The sequence below is a fragment of the Eucyclogobius newberryi genome, unplaced genomic scaffold (genome assembly GCF_026437365.1).
Source record: "Eucyclogobius newberryi isolate DKJ021-1_F unplaced genomic scaffold, fEucNew1.0.hap1 SCAF_19, whole genome shotgun sequence".
In the NCBI taxonomy this organism is placed as follows: domain Eukaryota; kingdom Metazoa; phylum Chordata; class Actinopteri; order Gobiiformes; family Gobiidae; genus Eucyclogobius; species Eucyclogobius newberryi.
Window position 1 is genome coordinate 22,756,389 of NW_027315823.1, and position 24,223 is coordinate 22,780,611.

General features: G+C 39.6%; 1 protein-coding gene across 6 annotated transcripts in view; it reads right to left on the reverse strand.

The window, feature by feature from the left end:
- The window catches only part of ephb2b (eph receptor B2b), a 114,764-nt gene extending 91,807 nt beyond the window's left edge, over nucleotides 1-22,957 (reverse strand). For all 6 annotated transcript variants that reach the window (XM_072452181.1, XM_072452183.1, XM_072452179.1 and 3 more), the window contains exon 1: nucleotides 22,797-22,957. In XM_072452181.1, coding sequence (XP_072308282.1) covers nucleotides 22,797-22,851 — 55 coding nt within the window. In that variant the 5' untranslated portion in view covers nucleotides 22,852-22,957. The remainder of the gene's footprint in view (nucleotides 1-22,796) is intronic.
- Between the last annotated feature and the right edge of the window lie 1,266 nt (nucleotides 22,958-24,223).

Here is a 24,223-nt window from a genome sequence, read left to right on the forward strand (position 1 = left end):
TTGAATCGCGCTCGCACAAAAGTGGTGAAAATGCTAAAAATGCTTGACCATTCCACTGGCTTTTGCATAAACTCCTCGCCTGCCCCATTGTCCGACTAATACCTTCATGTCTTTCAGTCTGCCCCCTCCCCACATCTCCATCGCAGACAAGAGACAAGGGACTACTCATTATACATGGCTTCCACTCTAGTTCCCAAGATTAGGCAAATGAGCTTCTACGCACGGACTATAGACAGCGGCGCGGACCCCTCTCCCCTTTTTCAGACGCATGACACTCACTAAGAACTAGAACGTTAGCCTGGAAACTCCGGCACAAAGCTCCAGGACCAGTCGTTACTTTTAACTGTGGGTAATTAGGCCTTCTTGTCTAAATTACATGTTTGCAATTGGACATGGTAGGGAAGGAAAGACTTTAACAGCTTCTAACCAGGATAAATTTAGTTCGGCACGATTCTGATGGGATTTAGATTAGATTGTCTGTTTTAAGTGAGTGTTAAAATGCAATCATGTGTAATTGGAAGGCTGCGCGCGCTGAATGTGGCTCTGAGTTTGTTCTTTTTGTGGTGCACTGTCTACGTTATATTAAGCAGTCAGACACCTAAAACACTTTGAAAAGTATTATTTGCATAGCTATTATAAAGCTGTTTTCAGGCCTTAAAACAGTATCAATATTTTAAAAACAATGACAAGGCCGATGAATTGAAGTGAAGTTGTAGTGAAGTGTACACTATAATTTGTTGAATGTTTTATGATGATTGCGCAGCCTTCTCTTTAAAAATATGTAGAAAATGTTTGGCCAGATATATATTGGGAGATTTTTCAGATACACATATATGAAAATATCACAGAAATCAGCGATATTACCACTATGCTAAAAGTTCAAACTCCATTTTTTGATACCAAGGAATAGACTCAATACCGATTTAAACATCACAGATATTAAAAATGCTCTTTGTTAGGTCAAGGTTTTGGACAACAGACAACACAAAATAATATCACTTTCTTTACGTTTCCATGGGATCTTAAGTTAGTTCCGATGAAGCTCACGATCATTCTAAAACTGTTCAGTAAAGGTCACATTTTGTACAGTTAAAAGGACCTTTTTAGTATTGAGACTTGCTCAAATGAGTAGTAGTTTTATTATTGATTAGTATCTGATTAATTAGCACCGGTATATTGCCCAATCCTACAAGAAATGAAGTGTGTTTTGTTACAATTCATGGATAATAGTGTTTATTTGCACTACAAACAGAGACAAATCCTGCGCATTACTTGTAATAGCTGCATGTGAATTAATTAAATGCCATTGTAATCAAAAGAACATTCACTATGCGGGACTTGATGTGAATTTAAACAGCACGGTTTAGTTATTAATGGCCACTGACTTATATAAAGCTAAAGCTGATTAAGTAAGTAAATATCAATAAGGCAGTATTTTAAAAGCCATTTGTACCCCATTTGAACACCCGATGAGTATAGTGCTAGGCTCAAATCAAACGGCAATTGTCTACATCAGTATTATTATTAACATCAGCCGACTGAGTTTAGGCCATTTGAATGTGGTCCAATAAAATAAGTTACATTTATAGGTTTATAGTCAGCCACACTGAACGATATAAAGGTCTATTCCAGATGCAGTGGTTCGACTATTGAACTGACGTCTGGTGCACGATAAGTGCATTTCCTGGAGAGGCCCAATTGGTTCCTATCAGATAATGAAATCTTCTATATTTCCTACACAACCCGGTGACAGTGGCCACAGAATGATGTTAAGCTTCAATGTGATATGAAGTTGATTATGTTTCGAATCTCCTATACATTCAAGGTTGTCAAACTTCAAAACCCTTTTCAGTTCAATAGAAGCCAAGAAAAAAACACTGAGTCTCCCTGAATGATTAACACAATGTAATTATTATGAGCGTGTGTTCAATTTCAATCCATTTTCTATATTGGTGACAAAAAAGCAAGGCAAGAGTTTCACATATGGCTTTATTGGCAAGTCAGGGTAAAATAAGAGTATACATAGCAGCAATAAGTCTCAAAGAAGCCGTTCTGGACGCATTCTCCAAAAAGTTGTGCTTAGTTCTTCTATTTTTGTCAATGCATTGCCAAAAACAATTTGAGCTTGAGTTAAATTATTAGCAACTACAACTTTCAAACTACATGATGAAGGTTGGGGATTTTCAATTTGAAGATATACAGCCAAACCAGTAGAAGTAAGAGAAAAAATACAGAAAATAATGATGGATCAATACAAGCTTAAATAATTCAAATCCAGCCCAATTTAGCAACATAAGCCAAACAATTAAAGTGAAGGACTTTTGTCACACATTTTGTTGTCGTTCCATTTTGTTGGTGGAAAAGAAAACCTTCAAAACCTCCCTTAGAAACAGGGCTCCAACACTGCGTCATCATTTTGGTGCATTTAACCTTCCTGCAATTAACTTCTGTCCTGAACTACCAGTTGAGAACCGCTGGAACGAAAGGCCACAAAACGGAAAAACAGGGTAGATGAACAACATGGAGATAAATGAACTGCCTGAGTCCAGAATCACTGCTACTTAATGCATCAAGACATCGCAGCTCTTTCAAACTTTAACAAGAGGTGTGAATCTAAAGCGGGCGGCCAAGATAGTAAAAATTTATCACAGTTGGCTATTGGTCAGATGTACACTGGACTGTGGCCAAAGCAGCACTTTGAAAAGAGAAAAGACACCTTTGGCTTTTAAAGGAGCCATGAATCCTATTGATTAGAGTTAAACGTATTCATTTCATGGGTACTGGTCATTACAGCAAGCAGAGTGTAAAAGAAAGGAGGAAATAGCACGGCACAGCTGATTTTAGCTTTTGATTGTATTGTAGAATCTAGACACCGGTTTTTAGAATACAAGATGTTTCATTCAAGAGTCTTTCTCAATCTGAGATCTCACAGATTATGACATTATTGGTTTGGAAAGTAACTCGTAGCATATCACAGAAGAAGACACGCAAAGATAAATGTGGGTATGAATGATTTCATGTCAGCCACATCGTCAAGACCTCATACTTCCACCTCCGCCGCATCGCCAAAATCCGACACTGCCTCACTCTCCCCGCTGCTGAATCCCTCATCCATGCCTTCATCTCCTCCCGCCTCGACTACTGCAACTCCCTCCTCACTGGCATCTCCTCCCATTCCCTCCACAGACTCCAAATGGTCCAAAACTCCGCTGCCCGCCTCCACACCCGGTCCCGTGATCACATCACTCCCGTTCTCCGCTCTCTCCACTGGCTCCCCATCAAGCAGCGCATAAACTTTAAAATACTCCTCCTCACCTTCAAAGCTCTTCACCACCTTGCCCCCCCTACCTGTCTGACCTCCTCATCCCCCACCGCCCCTCCCGAGCTCTCCGATCCTCTTCCTCTCTCACCCTGACAGCACCAGCATCCCGACTGAAAACTTTTGGCGACAGAGCATTCTCCCGAACAGCACCCCAACTCTGGAACTCCCTCCCCCAACCTGTCCGCCACTTTCCCTCACTCACAACATTCAAATCCCGCCTAAAAACATACCTCTTCACCCAAGCCTATGACCTCCCCTACCCCTAGCCTCCTCTACCCCATTGCCTACTCTTCTACCCCCTGTTACATCCCCATCTTTTTCTCTCTACTTCTTCTGTCTTGTTCATTTTATCTGTATATTAATGTGTATTGTACGTGTTGTCCCCCCCTGTCTGTAAATACCCCCCCCCCCTTTTTTTATATATGTTCAGCGTCTTTGGGTCCCTGAAAAGCGCTATATAAATAAAAGTTATTATTATTATTAAGTACTAACAAATGACTTATATATGAATCAGAACATTTCTATTTTCTCCATTTATCTGCCTTCTAGCATGCCAGATTTTTTTGACTTGGGACAAGCTTTGAGAGCTACCAATTTATCTGAACGGGCTAAACATGAGTCAAAAATGCCTTTAGCAGATCCCCCAAAACAATTGCAAAAGTGTATCTTTTAAATGTAATCCTTTCTTCCAAGTCAGAATATGGCACATCTCTTTCTTGTGATTTACATTCATATTTTATTGCAATCTCATTATGTTATGGTGGAATCTAAAGGGCCTAATTCCCAGCAGCTTTGCTTGATAGAAGAAACGCTCCACTGTAAAACAAGGCCAGCGTTATACTTTCTACGTTAACCTGAGCCGACGTGCCACTTACTCGATTAAAGAAACAAAGAAGATATAAAAACATGTTGAGGAGAAATTATAGGGCAAAGTCTTCCCCTGTGGCTGGAGTGCTATCGCCCAGGGACATAACTGCTCTTTTAATGTGCTGTATTTAGCTTCTGTATCCAGATGTAGAAGTCACCCAGAAGAACACTTCATCTGCCAGTAAAAGTATTCAACATAAACAATGCTAAAGTCAAATTATTTCCATTAAAATATACTCATTGTTGCACCACTTTTTCTGCGTCGTAACCTTCAAGTATGAAAACTATACACTTCTAATTAATACAAGCTTTAAAAAGTTTCTTCACACACTTGTTCCCCTACAGCAAATCAAATGTATTAGATCTCGTATCGCTCCAATAAATACCCACTAAAGTGGTGAATATTTAAAAGCGCTCAGCTGTGCCTTGCATGTAGATTCCATAAGCTGCTTACCTATCCAACGTAATGGTGAGAGCAGGCAATGTGTGCTGATCAAGGAAAAATGTGTTGCAACTGTGACATTTTAAGTAAGGTAAGCTGAATATCATTCCTGAAGGGTGATATGTCCATGTCGAGTGAGAAATAGCTTACTTTTTTTCTGATTATGCCTTGTGACATGGAAGAGGTGTAACACAACATTTACTTGCCTGTAAGTGTAGGCGATACCCCTTTTATTTTATTTGTATTACGACATATATAATTGCATAATATTTTTGCTATACATCATAAATGTGGTAAAACATCTGCAAGGGTAATTTAGGTTCAATAACCCAAGGACCATTAAAGTATAACCACAATTACAGATATATCACTTTATAGTAAACCCTCTTTTGAACAATCATATGGCATATGTATTTACCTTTTCTTTTAATCAGCCTATTTGTAGTTTTTTATTGTTCCCTTAGAAAATTTGAATTCTAACTTTACATTTCTTCAAAACAAAAGTTTTGATACTGTATCAAAAACAATATAACATACAAGAGTTATATAAAATAATAAACTGCTGTCTGTAGTATTCTGCAGTAGAATCAACAGCATTTTGTATGAAGCAGCACAAAACATAAAAAAGCAGACATTTGACCTCATTTAGTTCCTGTATATACACAAGTGTGTAAGATGGAAGCACAAACATCCCACATGAATACAGGTAGGTTAACATTGAGGTCACATGACAACATGGGCCAGTGACCAAACCATGCCTGAGGATAGCACATGCTTTAGCGCAGATCATCCGTTCAGCTTCTCCCTCATTTCCTACCATGAACAAGAACCACGCACAGAGGGACAAAATTACACGCTGACTTGTGCTTCCATAATAAGGAGATTAGGTATGATTTTCCTCTCATCCAATCATCATCTTCTTGGCCGGCTGTAATTTATTGCTGGGACTTTATTCTGCCAAGCACGTCCTGAGCAATCAGCACATTACATACTGCTGTGGATAGCGAAAGGCCACTACCATCCCACAGTCTAATGAAAATAGTAGATTATTGTTTGTCCTTCAGCAAGTCCAGGCCTATAGCTTTGGCATATGCAATCTGATTGAGTCCAGCCAAACTTAATGTGACATATTACAGACAGTCATTGTATTCATCTTCAATCTCTTTGTCAAACAGTCCTAACTCAAGCAGCATAAGAAAAAATTAGTGGTGGTGATACGATGTACTACCGTATTTTCCGGACTATAAATTGCACCGGGGTATGAGTCGCACCAGCCAAAAAATGCATAATAGCGAAGAAAAAAACATATATAAGTCGCTCCGGAGTATAAGTTTAAGTATATAAGTATAAATATAAGTAGGAGTCGCACCCCGGCCAAAAGTATGAAAAAAGGTGCGACTTACAGTCCGGAAAATACGGTATGTATCTTTTCTGATTTTTTGTGCCTTGTTTGAATCTATCTTGCAATTGATCAATTTCAGGAGATTGTATTGCTGAAAACCTTGAAATACATGCATTTTACTGCCTCTGCACAGACCTGACCTGTAACTTGAACTGATGGCATCCCCCATCGTCTCCATTGAGCAATACCTTTAATGCCATTCTGGGAAGCATTGTAGGCAGATCAAAAAATAACATCTTCAAGTGGACACCAACAGAAAAGTGACAGAAAATCCATTACCACAAAGGAAGATTCCACATTAGAGAGGTTTTACTGTAGCCTTTCATCCCAGCTAGGGACACGAGGCAATGGGTGCACATCGAGGTAGGTTAACTCAGAGAACTGGTTACCACCCTACAGAAAAGGGCATATGATGTTTGCACGAGCGAGAGATCCACAGCGCAGATGGCTGTCGCTGAAATTCACACACAACTCCAAGTGAGCCATGTAAAATCCAGTTGGCAGTGGCCGAGCGGCTGCAAAGCCACGCAAGAAACGAGCAACAAAATCACTGCAGTTACATAAAACAAACGAAAAACATCCAAGGATGAAAGCAACCAGGAAATACATACAAGTCCAGGATATTTCTACATTTTAACATGGGTTATTCACTGGGGAAGAATGGAATTATGACATACTTCCAATTGGCAATCACAAGTGGAGCTTGGAAAGAAATGAAACGTTGTTGCTGTTTTTTGAATCCCAATCTTTGTATCAGGCTCTGATTGTAGAGAAAATTGCACGCAGCAAAAACAAGCTATACATGAAATCTCGTATTATGAATGAACCGTGGCTCACTATTCATCTTGTTTGTAAAAGGGTTTTTGGCTCCATCATGTTGGCACCATGGACGTGTGCCAAAGTCTTAGCTCTCATTTCAAACTGATTATGGAGAAGAGTGCAAGGAAAAAGACTTGTAATGTTGAAGTGTTCTTGGAAAGGAGTGGCGAAATCCTCTGACGTTTCAATTAAAAGAGGACATTATGCATACTTTTAGAATTTAATTATTAGGCCCGAGCGCCACAAGCTGGCGAGAGGCCTATTAATCTCGTAAGGCCGTGCGAAGCACGGCTGCGAAAGTGCGCACAAAGTGCGCGAAGCGCTCGCCCACTACCAAACACTCACTAACTCACTCCTTCACTCACGCACGCCCCGTGCATACTAATTAGTAGTAGGAAAATGGAACATTACCGTTGTAAACGGGCGAAGCCCGTGCAAAAGTGCGCACTAAACGAGCACTTTATATTGGGATGACGACCGCGAAGCGGTAGTCATCCCAATATAAAGTGCTCGTTTGCCCTAAGTAGCTCACGAATACGTTCCCCATCTCTTGCATGTTCCGTGCATATAAGCATGTAATGCAAAAATTGAACATTATTACTGTATAGAAGGCCAAAAACACAAAGTGGGCGGAGCCCACTCAAAATTAACAAAAGTACCCGTCAGTGACCAGGGACCCACACCATGAGGTAGGAAAGCGCGAGCGCTTTCCGAAAATGTATAGTTTATAATATTTGAAAAATGGGAAACATTGTTTTCGCATCGGAATATTATTCTTTCTTTCTTTCTTCTTTCTTCTCGGGACCAACCCCCCTATTTTTCACCCAGTGAACATTGACGAAAAGTCACAAAAATTTGCACACCTCTAAAAATCGTGCCTCTCTACATTCTGGCTATTTCCCTTTTCTAAAATAAAAAAAATTGGCGCGTCAGCTCCCCCAAATGTACCAAAAATGCATTGAGAGATAGGAAATGACCCAAAAAAATCAGATCGTAGAATCATGAAATTTGGCGCAGAGGTAGATGGTGACAAGAGAAGTAAAAAATATTATTACGGCAACGCAGTCTGCCCAACCAAATGTCGGCCATATTAGTTCAAAAATGGCTAAGCAGGACTCGGGAGTTTTTCCAAACGTCGTACTTTCACGAACTCCTCCCAGGGCGTTGGCTCTAAAAAGCTGAAATTTGGTGAAAATGCTACTGAGGAGTGGGACATCAAAAGTTATTCAAATTACATTGATACCTGTCACGGTCTCTGTGCGGCAAAGCCGCAAACTTTAGCTAGAATTTCAGAAATCTCCCAAATTTAACATTTCTGCCGTTTGCGCAGATAAAGTCCGAATTGCGTCAAATTAGAATCAGTTGTTAAACTCTTTGCGCTAAACGTACTTGAAGTGAAATAAATTAATTTGGCACCACAGCGCCCCCTACAGATTTTATATGGAGGTTAAATGTTTAGTTTTGCGAAATTTTATGAAATTTGACACACAACTCAATTTTGGCATCCCCATCAAAAAAGTCAATGAGACCCATGTCATAATTGTTATGGTTTTGCCGTAGCGATGACCAAAACCTCCCATGTTATTCCAATGGGGAAATCGCCAGAACATGTTTACACTTTAGACTTTCACAAACTCCTCCCAGGGCGTTAGCCCTATTAACCTGAAATTTGGTGAGACTCATCTTCAGGGGTGGACCGTCAAAAGTTATTCACATTTTTATTCAAAGAGACACGGTGTCTGTGCGGCAAAGCCGCACATTTTGCCAAGAATTCAAAATAAAATTGCTTTTTGATGGTAAAACAAAGGGGAGAAGATGTGACAGCGTCACAGATTCAGCAGTAGGCGTAATAAAAGGACAATTGGGGCGCGTTAGCGCCCCCTCCTCTTGCGGCGTGGCGGCGGTGAGGCGAGGGCCGATCATTGCCGCTTGCGGCTATATTTTAAGTTATTACTGGTATCATAGAAGTGGCAATATATTGAAATTAAGAAAATATTGTGGATAATGTTATATAAGGATATGCAACATTTGAATATTGAGTACCGTATTTTCCAGACTATAAGTTGCACTGGAGAATGAAATGCGGTTGCAAGTGTGAAAATAACAAATAATATCACATATATGTCACTCCGGAGCGTAATTATAAGTATATAAATATAAGTATAAGTCGAACCCCGGCCAAAACTATGAAAAAAGGTGCGACTTATAGTCCGGAAAATACGGTATATCGTTTTGATAAAAAATGCAAGAAGATAAATGAAAATGAAAAAAAGCATAAGGTGATCTTTCTGCACATTTGTGATTAATCTTATAAACATTTATGATAATCAAACCCAAACTAATATACAGAATATCGTCTGAATATCTTGGAAAATGTGGTTTGCATTTTGTTAATATCGCCCAATCCTATGGTATCATAAATCCATCTGACAAACACATGAGATAATTCCTTTTTCACTGACCCTAACTTAAAACCACAACTCAATATTAATGAACGCTCATCTTTGAAACCTCTTCTATCTGAACCACATCCCCCCAAGCTTCAGTCTGAAGTCAGCCCATCCCCACCCAATCCAATTCAATGAAAAGAAAGGCGGCTTCCCCACTACACATTTGTATCCAGTGATAACATTAGGGATTCATATCGTTCCAATTTCTCACAAAAAGTAGGATTCATTGTTCTAATCTAGATTACGTTCACTGCATTGATGTTTGTCAGAGCAGTTCAGGGGGAGGTAGATCGAGGAGCGGCAGCGGGGAAAACATCACTGACGTTGTGAATTGCTCCTGTGGGATGATCTCTGGAGAAGGTGCAAGGTTGTGTCATGAAGCAAAGCGTGGTTGGCTTTAAAACAGACATTTATTATGAGGAGGCTCTGCAGCTGCATTACACTGAAGGCAGCAGCGGGAGGGTCCGCTGGGGAGGTGGCAGCAGCGGATCAGTACTGAATACAGGAGAGACTAACCTCAAAGAGATTGCTCTGGGGCAGACGTGAGAGTGGGACATGTGAAGCTAATTTACAATTGAAAATAAAATGATGCAATGTTATGAACACAACATATAAATAATAGACTGGCTTGACAACGGAAAAGGGGCTGTGTCCTGTGAGAATACAACAATTTGTTTCTTCACTGTGGACATTTATAATAATCTCCACACTTTCACCTGTCGCCACATCGTCCTCTTAGAAGTACAAGGTTCCTCAATTAAACAATTATTTTCAAGAACATTCTATACATTTAAAAGTCAAATGTGAAATATTTTTTACAATATTTGGCTTGTAAATTTTAAATGATTAAGCATTAGCTGAAAAATATATTTAAAAATATATTAAAATGGCAAATAGACTAGATTTTTTAATAACAATTAAGACTTTTCCATATCCTCAGGAGAATATTCCAGATTTAATACAGAACCAGGACCTGCTCTCTATGTCCAGAACACTCACAGAGATTTTCTTTTAGATTCACTGCAGTCTTGGAATGAACTCCAGAGTTTCATTTAAACAAGCTGGTTTCATTTTATTCTATCAAATTATTTTAAAATGAACATGAAACGATGGTTTCAGTCTTCAAGTGTTTTATTTGAGACTGTCACTTCATGCTGATTGCCGTGAGTGTATAAGTGAAATGTTGTTGTATTTTTGTGCTTTTGTGCTGCTGCCTCATGGCCAGGACACTCTTAATCTCAATGAGTTTGTATCATGGTTAATTCAAATCCTCAAAATTGCATCAAACTATAAAATGTGTGATAGGGGATGGCGTAACACTAGTTTATATCACACCCATGCCACAAAAGTAAATCTTTTGGTATTTTGTTCTAATTTCACATACAATTTAAAAAGATGAACAAATCTCACAGTTCTTGTGTGACACGATAATGAACCTCATGTTTTAGCATAATCTAAATGCAGTCAGCTAAGCTTCCTCTCTTTTGTACAGAACGCTGGCTTCAGACAGCCCATTAACTACTTCAATTAGACCTGCTGCTTCTCACCTCGGCGAAACAGACTTAGCTCCTCCAAAAGGGTCTGACATGTGCAAGTGTGAAAAAAAGTCCAGCCCCATTCACTAACCACATCTGGTCCTGCCCGCCACCTTCAAACAGAACCACATATGTTTCTTTATGGCCACAGGCACAATCGTGTCTGCTCTGACAGCCCAGCAAAAGAACCTTAAATCACGAGGCAGCACTGAAGCCCAAATCCCGACATGGAGTGACAGGTAATGTATTTATATGAGAAGTGGCTTTTATATTCTGGGCCTTCAGCTGTTAATATTTCACATTAGCGTGGGACTGACAGGTGGTGGTTGGTCCAACACAAGAAGGGAAGCAGGTGAAGTTCTTTTTTGTGGGAGAGCGCCCGGAGCGAAACAAAGGAGGTAAACACAGCGGCAAATGCTTTTAAATGGGAGGACGAGAGCGAGCGTTTTACAAGGGCCCTTGAGCCACACAACACAAGAGCGTGCTTCACAACAGGCTTGAGTTTTACACACTTCTTTTGTCGGTCAAATGATTAGCTGCGGTTAATCCCTGAAGCTGAACATCTAACAAAAAAAAAGATTAGGAACTAGTGGTTTACAAATTATGTCAAATAGTTGTTCTTATCACGTTTGTTATTGCAGCACGACAATGTGCTGAACGGAGGCACAAAGAGGTGTGCTTTTGTCCTTCTGCAGTATTCTTCACAGTCTACACGTGTTGATGAAGCGTATGCAGTCACACCTGTCTGTCACACTGGTATAACACCTGAAGATAGCATGATAACATCCCTCACATCCACTGGGGGGTTTCTGCCGTCATTCTGCCTCAATACACGTACTGCTTACAATTAATCACGATATTTTTTAGATGCAGTACTGTATGGGTCTGTAGACTTTTTCTATTTCAGCTGTTAAAGTTCCAGAAGGAGACAAAGAACTGGAGACAGAGCTTTTTATTGGACTCTGAAACAGACTTAACCCACAGTCATAGATATTTTATAACCTTATGTCTTTCCAAGTCCAGGTTCTTTTAAATGCTGCATAGATTGGCTGATTTAAAGCCAAGTTAACTCCCATATCCTTGATAAACTCAATTAGGTATGAGATATTAAATAGAATATAGTATTTCAGTTCAAGTTGTCAAGTTGTTTAACGTGTGATATTTTATTGAGTCGCAGGTATCAATTTATAAAGTCCATTATTTCATTTTAAAACAGTTTTGAAACTTTGACATGTTTCGGCAAACAGCTGTCACCTTCCACGTCCTGATGAGGGGTGTCAAAAGAAAAAAGAAAATAGAAAAACTACAGGACTGTTTAGCGACATTACACTTTAACCGTTCACTCTTTGACACTGACTGAATAGTACTACACCACTGAGAATGTGAGACTAATTCATGGGACTGTGTGGAACAACGGTTCTTAAAAGAAAGAGTCCAAATTACTTTTGTACAAAACTGTTAAGATTCAAATCAGATTTGTTTCTTGTCACTTTCAACGCCAGTTCATTCAGTTCTTACACACTTCAAAACAGCCAGCATCAGCCATTTCCGCAGAAACGAAAATGAGACAGTGAAAGGGGAGCCTCAGAGTGAGAGGACGGAGAGTATGAGTTGCCTTTATGACCTGCATTTATGTTAATGCACTGATCGGACATTAAAGCGACAGAATTACAGCATCTTAGAGTTGACCCTGAGTTCACACTTGGACTTACTAATCCAGCTTCGCGTCTCTGCTTTTTATGTTAGTGCTATAATTGTCCAATAGCCCCTAGCCAGATGCTGCAGATGAAGATTCAGAGGAGAAAAAGAAGCAGTGATTAGTGCAAGCAGACAGAATAATGTATGAATCTCAATTTGCTTTATTTTTTAAAAGTAGGACAAAGATATTACAGCCGCAACTATGATCAAAGGAAAATCACAAAATGTGCTTGCGTAATGACAAAGGAAATTGCAGCTTTCCGTTTTTCAGGGGAAATGTATAGCTTTTGTGTATTGGGGTGGTCCTACATATGTATATATAAGGGCTGGGTATTGTCAACAACTTTGTGATGCAGAATGTTTCATGGACTGGACTTATGTTTCCCATCACGTGCAAACACCAGGCCCACGTTACGGTTTGTATTACAATTACCATTACAATTTATCAAAGAGGGTCTTACAAAAAATTACGTTCTTGTCTTGCTGAATAATAAAAAGCAGTGATACTTGAGTGCTTTCTATTTAAAATGTATGGACGAGAAATAATTCCGAGAAGAAATAATCCCGTAATTGGCTGCAATGCTGTGTGGAAGACTGAGGTCATTCTCCATGTGAGGTCCAGTATTAAGGAAAAACAAAGAAGGATGAGAAGCCAAATCGTGTAATTTTCAACTGAAACAAAGTCGTGTTGAAAATAGCAAAAGAAAACGTAATTCTGTCAACTAGACTAACGTTTTAAGGGTCAAGATGTTTCGTTACTCAGCCAAATACCCATATTTTCCAGGACTATAAGTCGCACCGGCCAAAAAATGCATAATAGAGAAGAAAAAAACATATAAAAGTTGCACTGGAGTATGAAATGCGGTTGCAAGTGTGAAAATAACAAATAATATCACATATAAGTCGCTCCGGAGTATAAGTATAAGTTGCACCCAGGCCAAAACGATGACTTCCGATTTATAGTCCGGAAAATACGGTAGCTTCTTCAGTTTATCTGACAAAGAACTGGTGAGTCGCTGCCTTATCCGTGTATGAGGGGCGGCGCTTACTACGCTGATGCTAACACACGCTAGCTGTTTACAGTAAGGAGTATCTGCTGTTAATTAAGTCTATTGAACCGAAGAAGCTACATGGATGAACGGCGTCATTTTCTAAAGAACTAAAAATCGCTTGGAATCCTGGGCTAAGTTTGTAGAGTACGTAATGTATTATATTACTCAACAACATCTTGAGTCTGAAGTACATCGCACGACTGAAGACAACCCTAATCCTTTTCCAAACTAGAACAAGCCAGCCCCTTGACACCAACCCAATCAACTTCATAAAAGCCCCTCTCCATACTGCTGTCACAAAGAGTCATACAGATGCTTAAGCCGAACAGAGCGTGAGCTGAGAGGTGAAATCAGACGGGGTTGGTACATAGTAGAGCGCAGCATGGGAGTAACAAGAACCACCTATAACTACAAGATTTGACAAAGTATTGTACTAGGATGAAGTGCAATCACAATTTGGAAGGGCGCAATTGGCAAATCGCAAAGGCTGACGTTTTTCATTCACAAAAGATCTATTCTGTTTAACAACTACTAACTCTGTAGTTTAGATCTGTACAAACATGTTCTCAAATGCATGTGATTCTTGTCTTTTTGTCACTTCTCCAGAAAATGTGAACACTGAACAGAATCCTATTATTAAAACATAATCTGCAAATTTAATTGCAAGGCTTGTCAGAAAAATTGGTAGTGAATATTTCCCTCCAAAAAAGCCCTATTCACCTTATTTCAGATGTTGCCCTGAGCACCATAAGAAATTATATTAGATCACATAGGTATAGCCCAAACGGAAACCTCACGGTAACGATATTTATTGCGATATTGTGTGAAGGCTCACAATATTATCAAAGGATCACAATATTGAGGTCTTGCTTACAATAATAAGCATAATATCCGTATTATCCTGCTGCTCCTAGTCATTGTTCAGTGGTTAGTTTTCTAAAGAGCAAAATTCATGTTATGTCAAGAACCAACACTATGAACAACTTGGTGGTGGAATAATAAAAAATAATATTAAAAAAGTATGATTTATTTATTTGTATCGCAATTTTCTAGTTTAAACACGTTTCAGTTCTGTAAAGCATTTTGACTAAGGCCCTGCTTTGTTTTGTGCTTTACAAACACATTTGATGAGTAAAAATGTGATGATAAGAATTGGAAAACACATGAATCCCTGGATGTGTATTACTCACAACATTCTATAGGCAAATCATATTTAATACAGATGAGGGCAGCTAAAATTAATAATGCTAAAATGCATTTTTTGTTGTAGTACAAAATGTTAATGAGTTCAGTCACTACGCAATAGAAATTGTCAGATTAATCATTTGTGAATTTACCTTTTAGATATTTCAGGCCAAATATTACGTGATCAATATGGAATTCAGGCTCTTGCCCCCATCTGAGAGTATGACATCATCACTTTTAACAATCTGAAAACTCTGCAGCTCTGGGCCGTGCGCTGTTGTGAGGCAGTAGCACGCTGTTGTGCTCAAGTTTTTAGCCTGAACAGGACTTTATTATTTCTGATGAATTCCATATTTTGTCAAACGGGTGCTTGTATTTCCCGAGTATTTCCATGAGTACCGCGCTGTACTTCAGAAGAGCTACTGTTTGTTGTCCCCTTTTCTTCTTCAGGGCTTGTTGTCTTGTTGAAAGCAAACCGAAACATTCGAATGTGAGGTAAAAAAAAATAAAAATATGATTTAAATGTTGGTAAATCATAGTTTTTCTCAGTATCGAAATCATGTTGACATTTTAGTATTATGACTATTATTTTGCACAGTCTCTGCTCGGCTTTCCTCTCTAATCTGTTTGTAGTTCTTGGCAAACACCGCTCTTCCATCCACGTGTGCCGGCGAGCGGCTTTTGTGTGTAGCGTGCGATCCTACTGGCTCAAACAGTGGCTCTGACGGTGACGTGGCACAAAGGATCACGGCATTGTAGGCTTTTCCGCTGAAGTGAACTCGAAACTACTATTTTTCGTGAAAACTCATGTCATTTAATAGTGCAGACCACAACGTTATCATGGCATGTTTGCTTTCGCCAATATCCCCTATAGTGTCACATCTCTGTCATTACATACATACCGTATTTTCTGGACTATAAGTCGCACTGGAGTATAAGTCTCTCAAAAATTGCTTAATAGAGAAGAAAAAAACTGGAGTATGAAATGCTGTTGCAAGTGTGAAAATAACAAATAATATCACATATAAGTCGCTCCGGAGTATAAGTATAAGTATATAAGTATAGATATAAGTATAAGTCCAAAACTATGAAAAAAGGTGCTTATAGTTCAGAAAATACGGTATACAATAAAACTTTGTTATTTACGGAACTTTATGTTAATTTAAAACCTTTTAAATTAAACAAAATATGTATAAACTATTAGCATCCTTGATAATAAAGAATACCCAGTGAGAATATGTTAAACTAAACAATAATAAATGTTAAAAATTGCTTTTCAAGACCTATAACCTCATAAATCCTAACAGATAAATAAAGTCAATTTGATTGATAAATATTTGGCCCTGTGGGTCAAGGACTGCTCTATGAAAAACAATCAAGCCCTTCATTGATGAAATGCCTTCTTGTGTTAGGCGCAGATGAGGAACCTATTTGGACAGTATGAATAATAATAGTATGTATGTGTTTAACCCTATCATGTGACAATCATTCGCTTTGTTATTGGCCTCAGCTGGATGGGTGGATTGATTTCACACACACAGCACGTCTCTGGGGGTCCGTTATGGATTTTCCAGCTGCCCTCCCGAATGATCTATTGTAATTTCACCACCAAAAGGTCCTGCCAGTGGAGACTCTGGAAAACAGTCATATCAGCTCCTTACCTGCTTCTGTTTTAGCCCGTGTTACTTCAGAGTTACGCTGTGATTCCAGCCATTATTTATTAATCCCCAAAGACGTATATTAGTTTTGCCTTGCAGATCTAGCATATGTTGTACAGATAGTATTTCCTTTCTTAGGTTGACCAGGTTCAAATTAGTACAGGACAATGAATTAAAGGTATAGAAGTCAGGACGTGGGGGGGGGGATACGGTCTGATGGCATTAACAGAGTTCACCGTGTGGAGCATATGTCACCGATCGCCCACAACACAGATTAACTTTCAGAGAAGTGGTTGTGCTACTCAGGCTAATCTTTCTCATTCAACTGTTGCACTGCCATTGATTTTACTGAAGGGACAACAACGGGGAGAGAGACAATTGAAGAGAACTCAAATGAAGGCGGAGTCGACGAATGGATTTCAGGATGGTCACCTGTGAGAAATCAGTGAATGTCAGTGGATGTCTGTTTGACAAGTGTCTTGAAAATATTGTGTCTAGTTTGGAAAAAGATTGATTTGAGTATTTGCGTCTTGAAATTAAAATGTTGATTTGTGAACTAATCTGTATCTCTAAACCAAACCCAATCAGTGAGCGGCTTTTCGCTAATTAACATTTACAAACAATTCTATTAAATGTAGTACTGATGAACGTTTATTACCATTAACGTTTCATATAAAGACTGCTACACTCCTCAAGCTCGGGATAAAAGAGAAAAGTGGAAACTCTAAAGAGCGCCCTGGCTGGTGTGTAATGTGTGTACATATGCCGGAGTAGATAATCTGCAGAGGGGGCTTGATCTATTTGTTATGGCTGCTAAAGCTTGCTGGGTCGCTAACCCAGGGCGACCCTCATCGGTTATAGAAGAGAAGAGCCTGTCTGTCCAATGCACTAATCAGATAAAACATGTCGGCTTATGGGTCTGAGAGACCCGCAGGCCTGTTGGACCTGACTCTGGCCTCCGATATCGTGCAAACTGAGAATATGCCAAAGCAAAATGAAGGTATGAAGATAAGAAATGCCCTCATAGTAAGAAGTGGTGTGGAGCAGAGTGAGTTAGCACAGAAAAGGGGGAGGGGCGTGCTGTTGATGTGACCCATGGTGGACAGACGGCGTGGGCCATAGAGAGAATCAGAAAACAAAGACAGAGTCACGTGGTACATAGATGATAGATGTGATGTGAGCGCGCTGTACAAGCTGCGGCTCAGGTAGAAAAAGACCGTCTTTGTCATGCAGATGACAATCAGACCCGCTTTGTCTCCAGTGGCCAGATCTAATCCGGAGGGTTTGTGTTGGCTAAAGCACAGGTCTGATCCCTCTCATCTTATCGTCCTCTCACTCCTGCTCGTTCCCTCTGTATCTGCATCAGGAGCGGCAGTGTTGAGCTGACTGTTTCATGGGCCATATTGTGAATATGGGTGACTCAACATTCACATGAAGGATGTGACAGGCCCAGAGGGGTCAAGCGGAGCCGGTCATCTGTGATGATGGGGAAAGGCACTTTATTTTTTACTTGCGTAATATCTTGAATTAATGTGATGTGGCTCATACAAATAAAATATGAATATATTTGCATTTAGGTTGCAAGATTAATCGCAATCAAATCAATATGGCAATTTAGAAGGTTGCAATTAGTCAATTGCAAAGACTGACATTTTTGAGCCCCTTAATTTCCTCCTCAAATGACAAAATAGCTTGTCTCATTCTACATAAAAATCATATGTAAACCCTGGTTTAGAGCTGTACAAACATGTGAAAATGGGAATTTTGAACAGAATAAGAATGTGCAATAACCATTTGAAGTTATAGAAGCAAATGGCTAATGACTTGTATAAACTGGCTTTAGTGGGAAAACACAGACAATAGAAATGGATAACGCTGCTACAAACTGATCAACAGTATAAGTCACGTCTGTGGGTTTTCTCTCTGTTTAGGCAATAATGTGCAGAGGAAAGTTACATTCTTATGCATTTTTGTAAACATATGCTGTAAGTAATTATAATAAGCAATAGTGTGTTACATTATTAAGATTACTCAGATAAAGTTCAACACATTACATGTTGGTTCCTTTCTTCTGAAAAGAGTCCATGAATCCAATGCAACAAAGATAAAATCAAAACAGGATAACCACCACATAAAGTAGAGTGAACTTCAGGCAAGTTGTTGCAGGGCAGATTGAAAGCTTGTTATGAATAAAGTCTGGAAATACATTTGACACTCCCCAAATGATTTATATTCCCTGTAGATCAAGATGAATCAGGCTCCTACTAATAAATATGACTTACCAAGAGAATAGGCATTACCAATTAACATGTGCTAATTAAGACAGCAGAATATGAGAACATCCTTGATCTAGATTCCTGTGTGAAATACAGAGGTTATAAAGAGGTAAAGACTTTATTTCCTCCTAGAATGCAATAAAACCGAACACTTTTATTTCATATTCTCCTGCTCGAGATGCTTCTATTAGTTAATATGAATGTTTAAAACTCAGAACTTACTGCTAAGATGAAAACATACATCAAAAATCTCAAATACAATACTTTGGTTTTCAAATCTTTCGTTCAGTTGAATTGATTAAATCCATTCATCTCGTTGGAACAAATATCCTATTGTCCTTGGCTTCCAGATTGACCAAAAAACAATAAGAAAGCTCAATTTGAACAATTATACTGCTGCCTTACCAATAATAATGGAGGGCACTATTGTAGCAGGGGTGAAGGCTGGGCTTCATTTTGCCGCCCGTTACATAGACTCATGACGTGCATTACACTTGGTTAGTCACCTCTAATTACGTTGTGTCTTCATTGTTCACAGTGACTAATTTCCATGCTAACATGTCGCTGTTAGCGAGTTGCATGCAAAGCCTTAGCGTCTATTGTGCATTTCGTTTAACGGACACAGGATCAAATTGTGTGAAGGCTGTTTTATGGGTTAGCAGCCTCGACCATCCGAGCTGGAACCAGCTGCACAGCGATATCGATTAGCACGTCTCTATTTGGGAAACAGGCCAGGTCCATGTAATTATTTTTCTGCCAATGTGGAAAATTCTGTGCAATCAGTGCAAAAATACCTTTTATTGACCACCTCTTCGGGTCACCATCATAAGGACGACACAATGAAGCCATCTCCCGTAGGACATAATAATACAAGAAATCGATGCTTTCTTAAACTTGCATTTAAGCAGTTATGACTGTTTTTGGTTTCAATACCAAAGGTAGCTTTACACTGATATGTGACACTCCTCGTCCAAATGAAACAACTGGTACCAGCACTAATTGAAATTTTGCATGCAAAGTGACAATGCCGAGCCCTCGGCAGCATGGATTAGGCCCTGAATAGAGACAGATTCTTTGTGAAAGCCTGCTGTGGCGGTTGGCGTGCATGGCCGGCTCGCTGCATCTGCTCATTGGGGGAATTGCAAAAACAGTGAGTTGTGTCGGGCGCTCGTTTTACCTTTATCTAATCCCATTGTCTATCTTTTGTTGTTCTTCAGCGTAAAACTTCCATGTTACAGTCTATACCGTACAAAACAATTGCCAATGCATTTACATCTGAAAGCATTTTACCAAACTTGGCAGGATTTCTGAAACTTCCTACACAAAGATATGCGACCCAGTGTATTAATTCAAGTGACAAATCAGAATTGAAATAACATGGCGGGCAATGTTTGCCAACATGATTTTCTACTGCGGTGGATCCAGTGCTTGAAGGAATGTGGCGCACATGCTGAAATGCAATCAAAATCGGAGAGACATTTTTAAAAGACGCCATGCTGTGAGCTTATTCTAACCCGCTTCGCTGTCCTCTGTGGTGGGCTGTGTGTCACATTGTGTCCGCTCAAATAAAAAGGAAAAGAGTCTGGTATCAAAGTGATCCATCATCCGGCTGAACCACAACAACTTGCACACATGTTTGGAGGAGGAACTCGTTGCATCATAGCAACAACAAACTCCCATAAATATTTGTAATGCCACAACAAGACGAGGAGAGAATCAGAAGACTGCCAGCGATGAATTGGGTAAAAAATAAATCATCAGCAATTTAGAGCAAACATATCACAGTCCATACTTCATACATAGTTTGACCTTCAATCTCTACAACAAAACCAGTGCCAAAATCATTTGAAAAACCAACATGATAAACCAAAAAAATAAAAAACAGGAGCTTGAAAAAACCTGTATAAATCTTATTGTTCTATTGCTAACCTCATGGCAAAAACATCCTAATGTGTCATTGCTTCTGATGGATGTAGGCTACTGTGGGAGGGGGACAAGTGAGAACGTAGATAAAAAAGAGTTTTCAAAGGTCAAGTATTTCACATGATGATCAGTTCATTCAAAGAGGGCCTTGAGAATCATTTTCACATTTGTAAAATGTAGTAAGTTCCTAATGGGAAACCGTCTTAAGGCAGCTAACCAAACACCAGCTCAACCTAATGATGTGGCGCTGTGCTAACGTTATCATTTTGATCATTCATATATTGCAGTTGACCTTTGACCTCAAAATACGATCAGATGAATACCAAACTATACAACGTTTGATGCCTGTCATCAAATGTTACCGCAATATGGAGGAATGTCAACTCGAATTAAACCGAAAACGCAGTTGCCAAATGTGTCGAAATGATTCGCTGGTGAGATCGGCCCCGATGCATGCTGGGATGTTTTTTCTTTTTTCTTTTTTTGGCTTAAGGCTTCGGTGACCTCTTTCTCAACTCTCTGTATTTCTCACATGATAGCCATCCTTGCATCCCCATTGGATAGTTGACTGGGTGATTCATGGTGCAAAATGGAGGGGCCTTATCGAATTCTTGAGTTGAGGAAAACTCATCCGCAAGCAACTGAGATACAAAGCATGAGAATTAAATACTGTATGTAACTTCTTGTTTTTAAATCAAAACAATGACTAAAAAGCCTGGTGTAGCATTGGGATTTTACATTAATGTCACACATTAAAATGACAGAAACAACGCTATAAAGCCATAAAGTTGAGTGGCAGTGAACGCAGCACGGCTTGTTCATACGCAGAGATGTGATCTCCGTAACACAAGTCAAGTAACGGATTAAAGGCACTGTTTTAATGTGAGTAAAACTATTTTGTATTTTTATTTTTATTTAATGCTATTTGTATATTGTTACAACATAGCACATTTATTTAGTACTCATCATTTACTTCTTACAACTTGCTATAATACATTTGTGCTGTGCTGTACATACTATTGTACTGTGCAACATTTACAGAATTTACCAGAATAAAAAAATATTAAATTATATTTCTTGAGATATTCTGAATTCACAGTTTACAAAACAGTTGTAACAGTTGTCTATTTTATATTTGTAATATATGGGCTAATGGGCAGAAGCATTTATTTGCATGGAATTAAGTACAGGAGTACAGTATTTATTATTTATTTGTTTTGGTATTATTGCATCATAAGCAAGAATAAGTACTTGTTACTTTAAGCTAAAAAATATGTATTTATTTATATATTTATTCAGATCTAACAGTAGAGTCTACATCATACGATTGAAAGTTCCGACTGAAATGCACATATTTAAAATAATGGGCTGAAGTGTGGCTACAGTTATAACCAACGCATATATGGTAGGTAAGCTTCTAATATAGTGGGATAGTATTAGTATAAGTACTATTTGTAATATAAGGCTGTAATAGTGGTGCAGAGTAAAATAAGATAAATCCTGTGTGATGAAGAGGCCTCTCTCCTGTGTCCAGAGGCTTCCACTGTAAACACCACACACAGGTATTCAGCCAACCTGTTCCTTTGTGCGCGGAGACGCGGCACACGCGCCACACGCTGCCCGGCCCCACGCACCACCGCCTGGGCTCAGGACACACACTGCGCCTCCAGCTCTGGACCCTCTGGATGAATGATGAGGGTCTCTGCTGAAAGCGTGCGGGAATAGTAGGACCCTCTCCCCGTAGTTTCTATCGTGTCCCTCGTTTTGTCTCCGGCTGTGGGACAACTACCCCGGCACACCTCTGTGGGACAGGCGTTCACTGCTCCAGGTTTTTAAGACAGGCGCACAACAATAAATAAGCGCGGTGTATGTTGTGTTACACATTATTACGCGCGTAATTACCAATATAACGACTGTAAACCTGCCAGTGTTTTTTGTGTCCCCCACTTCATCACCGCTCGCCGTTCATAAAGCGACTACATGCCGTGTTCTTGGTGCGGGAAAAGCCGCGGTGTTTCAGAAAGGCAATGGCAAAGGAAAGAGAGTAATTCCCCGTGAGTCTCCTCATTACATTCAGAAAACGTCCACTCGTGCGCTTTGTTGTTTCAAACTCAGCCGGCGTGAGGATGCGGCGCGTACGCGGTGATGGATGGGAACATTAGCTTACCTTCAACAGCTATTACGGCCGGTATGGTCCATAATATCCATAGAATATCCATCATCGGTCACTTAAAAGGTCCGGACATTCAAATAAAATACGTCCTGAAAGCCATTGACAGGGGGAAACGCAGAGAAGGGACACGCGCTCCGTCACCCCCAAAACAGCGAGCCGCGAGCGCAGTGGAACCAACTCAAATCTGTCCCAAGTTTGGACCAAACCAAAGTCATGGAGACGGAGGGGCGCCGGGAGCCGCGCGGGTCCGCGGCAGCGCAGCCTCTCGCAGCCGCAGCGCGTTCAAAACCAAGCGATATCTAAACGCGTTATTCTAGATTTGTGTTTGTAAAAAAAACATGGTTTACTAAGTGACAATTAAACATGCTGCGACTGGTCTCAGAATCGTCCATCCCCTTCAGGCGCGCGTTCAATTCCCCCTGCTGTCAATCACCGAGCGGAGAAGGACGGTCCTCTGCCTTCACCGAGCGACAATTAAATGTTTGGGGACCTGTGGGGCATTTATGAAAGATGGAGTCTCGCAGCTTTTACAGGATGAACGGAGCGCGCCACGAGGCTGGGCTGAAGTATTAAAGTAAGTGCGACTCACCTTGAGCATGCGAACACGCTCCAGTCTGTGTGTGTCCAGATAGTTACATACAGTATTGTACCGCGAGAATCTACTGCACAAGTGTGTACTAAAGAGAGAATCTACTGCACAAGTGTGTACTAAAGAGAGAATCTACTGCATAAGTGTGTACTAAAGAGAGAATCTACTGCATAAGTGTGTACTAAAGAGAGACTCTACTGCATAAGTGTGTACTAAAGAGAGAATCTACTGCATAAGTGTGTACTAAAGAGAGAATCTACTGCATAAGTGTGTACTAAAGAGAGAATCTACTGCATAAGTGTGTACTAAAGAGAGAATCCACTGCATAAGTGTGTACTAAAGAGAGAATCTACTGCATAAGTGTGTACTAAAGAGAGAATCTACTGCATAAGTGTGTACTAAAGAGAGAATATACTGCATAAGTGTGTACTAAAGAGAGACTCTACTGCATAAGTGTGTACTAAAGAGAGAATCTACTGCATAAGTGTGTACTAAAGAGAGAATATACTGCATAAGTGTGTACTAAAGACTCAAAACCACCTTCCATTGTTCCTGGTGGATTTATAAGTGTTTACGCTTTACACTTTATGGCGTGTGCTCCTTGTGTCAATAGTTTCAAGAGATAAGAGACTCCACACATTCATTTAGATTAAGTTAATAGTAGTTTACAAGTAGAATATACTTACTGCATTTAGCAAACAACAATTAGTATAATGATTTATTTATTTATAGATATAGACAAATATACATGTGCTTGTTTATTTTGATTTTTGTTTTTGCTGTAAAGTTATTTGTAATGAAATACAATCCAACTAAAAATGATAATATAGAT